A 3,200-nucleotide genomic window follows, 5' to 3' on the forward strand; every position below is an offset into this window, starting at 1 on the left:
GATGGAGAAGAGCAGCGCCTCGCCGGTGGCCGCCACCCCCGCCAGCATCAACGCGACGCCCGACAAGCCCAAAACGGCGGCGGAACACCGGAAGGTAAGGGCGGGGCGGGCCGTGCTGCGCCGCTCCGGGCCGGGCCGGGCCGGGCCGGGCGCTGACCGCCGCCTCTCTTGCAGTCCTCCAAACCCATCATGGAGAAGCGGCGGCGGGCGCGCATCAACGAGAGCCTGGGGCAGCTGAAGACGCTGATCCTGGACGCGCTAAAGAAGGATGTAAGCGGCGGGGGGGGCATGGGGCGGGGGGCGCGGGGCAGTCCGGCGGGGCCGTGCCGGTGTGAGCCCCGCCTGTGCCCGCAGAGCTCGCGGCACTCCAAGCTGGAGAAGGCCGACATCCTGGAGATGACCGTCAAGCACCTGCGAAGCCTGCAGCGGGCGCAGATGACCGGTGAGCGGCGGGGGGGTGGCGGTGGTGCTGGGGCTCCGTGCTCTGCTATGTTGACCCGGGTGCAGGCACGCACCGTGCTTCCCACTTGCGTCCTTGGCGCTGGGTTGGAGCCCTCAGTCAGTGGGCGTGGGGGGCGGTGGTCCGGGGTGGCTGCTCTGTCCTGCGAGGTCTCTGCTGCATGCCTGAGACCTCGGTGTTGGGATGCACCGTGCTCTCTGCCGGGATCCTCAGTGCCCGGGAGCATCCTCCCTGCTCTCAGGGCTGTGGGAGGTGCCACCAGTGGGCAACTCGTTGTGTCCCCGCTGACCGCCCTGTGACTCTCACCCCACAGCTGCGCTGAGCACAGACCCTACAGTGCTGGGCAAGTACCGCGCAGGCTTCAGCGAGTGCATGAATGAAGTGACTCGGTTCCTCTCCACCTGCGAAGGTGTCAACACTGAGGTGCGCACCCGGCTCCTGGGCCACCTGGCCAGCTGCATGACCCAGATCAACGCCATCAACTACCCCGTGCCGCCTCCGCCGCTGCCACCGCCACCCGCAGCCTTCGGGCCACCCCTGGTGCCGCCAGGTGGAGGCGCAGGGCCGCTCCCAGCTGTACCCTGCAAGCCAGGTTCTGATGCAGCCAAGGTTTACGGTGGCTTCCAGCTGCTGCCTGCCTCTGACGGGCAGTTCGCCTTCCTCATCCCCAGCGCTGCTTTCGCTCCCGGCGGGGCTGTGCTGCCCCTCTATGGCGGTCCACCCACGGCTGCCACTGCCGCCTCGCCCCCTGGCCCCTCACCCGGCACCGCTGACTCAGTCTGGAGGCCCTGGTGAGGGTGCCAGGCACCGGACTGGACTGAGCACCGCACCCCGTGCTGCTGGCACGGTTGTACATAGGTTATACGTTCATATTGGATTGTGCCTTTGTACCATAGCACTCCCTCCAACAGTGTTTCGTGTTTTACACGAGATCTTTTTTCTCCCCTTCCTTTCCCTTCCTTATGTGACACCAAAGATCGGGATTTTTTTTTTTTTTTTTTTTTTTTTTAATACTCTTAAAATAAAAGAGTCTCTTCTGTTTTGGAAGGCTTTTGGAGATACCTGGAGTGCTGGCTGTGTGCTTAGAGGGAGCCCAAGGATTGTGCTGCTGTGGGGCTGGAGCTGTATGGCAGACCTGGCCCCCTTTGTGTGTTGGGAAATTGCCTGGCCCTTTCCCTGCCCTGGGCAGATGTAATTCCTGCTTCCCTGGGAGCAGCCTGGCTTGATCTGACCTGCTAGAAGTGTTGTGTTTGCAGACCTGCTGTGTGTTCTGAGGGAGGCACCTCTCAGCTGCTCACATGCAATGAGACAGATTGAGCATGGAGCCTCCTGCCCAGACCCCAGGGGCCTGTCCCTGGTGTAAATCACCAATGCCTGCAGCCCGGTGATTTACAGGAGAGTGCCTGCCAGCGTCTCGTGTTACAACTGTGGGACAGGCCGGACGCAGTGCTGTGTCTCTGGGCTGACAGGCTGGAGCAGGCGGTGCTGGGTACCACCTCCACCTGGAGCTGGAGGCACGGAGCACGAGTCAGGCTGTACCAGATGATTAATGCTCTGCATGTGGTTTTGATAAAGTTGGGCATTTCCTCTGCTTTAATATGGAAAACATATGTCAGGGGGAGCGAGATGGGGCTGTGTGGGCTGCCTGCCTCTCTAACTGTGAGCTGCAGCTGACCCTCCTGACTTGGTCATGCCCCATTTCCAGGCAAGATGTGAGCCTAGATAGGGGCAAGTGGTGGTCTCGGGTTACAGCTCACATCGCCCTTCCTAACAAGTCCTCACTCAGAACGGGCAGCTTTAAACCGTGCCAGGATCCATCAGGGATTTCTTCCAAATCCCCTACAGAAGCGTGTGGGGTTCTGCCTGCCTCAGCCAGGTGCTAAGCTGCATCCAGGTGTTGGGGAAATGCAAGCTGCTGTAGAGTGTGAGAGCAGACAGGGTCTGAGGCCTCCCCTCTCTGCATCTTCCTGATGTGAGAGTACTTCTTAGGGTGAATTTTGGAGGGGGAGAGGAGATGTCTGCAATAGTCTCCACAGGGCTTACAGATGAGGATGTGCTTGGTGATGGCTGTCTTCTGAAAGCAGCTGCAGAGGATGATCTCCCAGGCATGCGGGTGACGATCAGCATTCTTCTCTCCTTTTTGTATGTAGATTTCCCTGTATCTCCCAATGCCTTTGCTTTTACTACTGCTTTCACTGTGGTATCCAGCAGCCGGGCTTTATGTGCCAGCTCTGTGTATCTGGGGCTGCCTGCCCCGGTGTCACCTCTGCACTGCTGCTGGTGACATGGCAGGACCAAGCCTGCTGTGCTCTCAAGGGGCCACTTGCAGGACCTGCCTGCTCGGGATTCGTGTTGCCTGGTGCTGGTGGGAGCTGCATGCATCACCTATAGCAGCTGTGGGTACTCCAGCTGAGCAGGGCCCTCTCCTGCTGGGGAAGCACATAAAGAGGAGACTCTATGGTAGGCTGATGGGACAGCCTATTAGTATAGATCTGGGAATGAAAGAAAAGACGAACTGATCTGCTAATGGGAGTTCAGATTGCAGATAGTGTATTTGCTGTATGCTGGGCTCTGGCTTCACTAAAGCTTTGTATTTGCTCAGCCCCACAGCCTGTTGACATGAGAGATCTGCTTGAGTTTGTGCGATTTGAAGGGATCAGAGCTATTCCCAGGAGCTGTGCTCTTGATGCTAATTCACTTAAACCCTGGCAAATTTGGATGACAAATGTGGGCTGGGGGG

General features: G+C 59.2%; 1 protein-coding gene across 1 annotated transcript; it reads left to right on the top strand.

The window, feature by feature from the left end:
* The first annotated feature begins 1 nt into the window (after nt 1).
* HES1 (hes family bHLH transcription factor 1) lies at nt 2-1,437 on the top strand. Its single transcript, XM_042820859.1, has 4 exons — nt 2-94; nt 175-270; nt 355-442; nt 774-1,437. The coding sequence occupies exons 1-4, from the start codon at nt 2-4 to the stop codon at nt 1,253-1,255; spliced, it is 759 nt and encodes a 252-aa protein (XP_042676793.1). The 3' UTR covers nt 1,256-1,437.
* The last annotated feature ends 1,763 nt before the right edge of the window (nt 1,438-3,200 follow it).

This window comes from Centrocercus urophasianus, unplaced genomic scaffold (assembly GCF_019232065.1).
Source record: "Centrocercus urophasianus isolate 14NV4802_14NV808 unplaced genomic scaffold, USGS_Curo_1.0 seq_19, whole genome shotgun sequence".
NCBI classification, from domain to species: Eukaryota; Metazoa; Chordata; class Aves; order Galliformes; family Phasianidae; genus Centrocercus; species Centrocercus urophasianus.

Coding starts and splice junctions, on each gene's coding strand:
- HES1 (XM_042820859.1), top strand. CDS start 2: ATGGAGAAGAGCAGCGCCTCGCCGGTGGCCGCCACCCCCGCCAGCATC. Junction 271..354: donor TGGACGCGCTAAAGAAGGAT/GTAAGCGGCGGG, acceptor CTGTGCCCGCAG/AGCTCGCGGCACTCCAAGCT. Junction 443..773: donor GCAGCGGGCGCAGATGACCG/GTGAGCGGCGGG, acceptor CTCACCCCACAG/CTGCGCTGAGCACAGACCCT.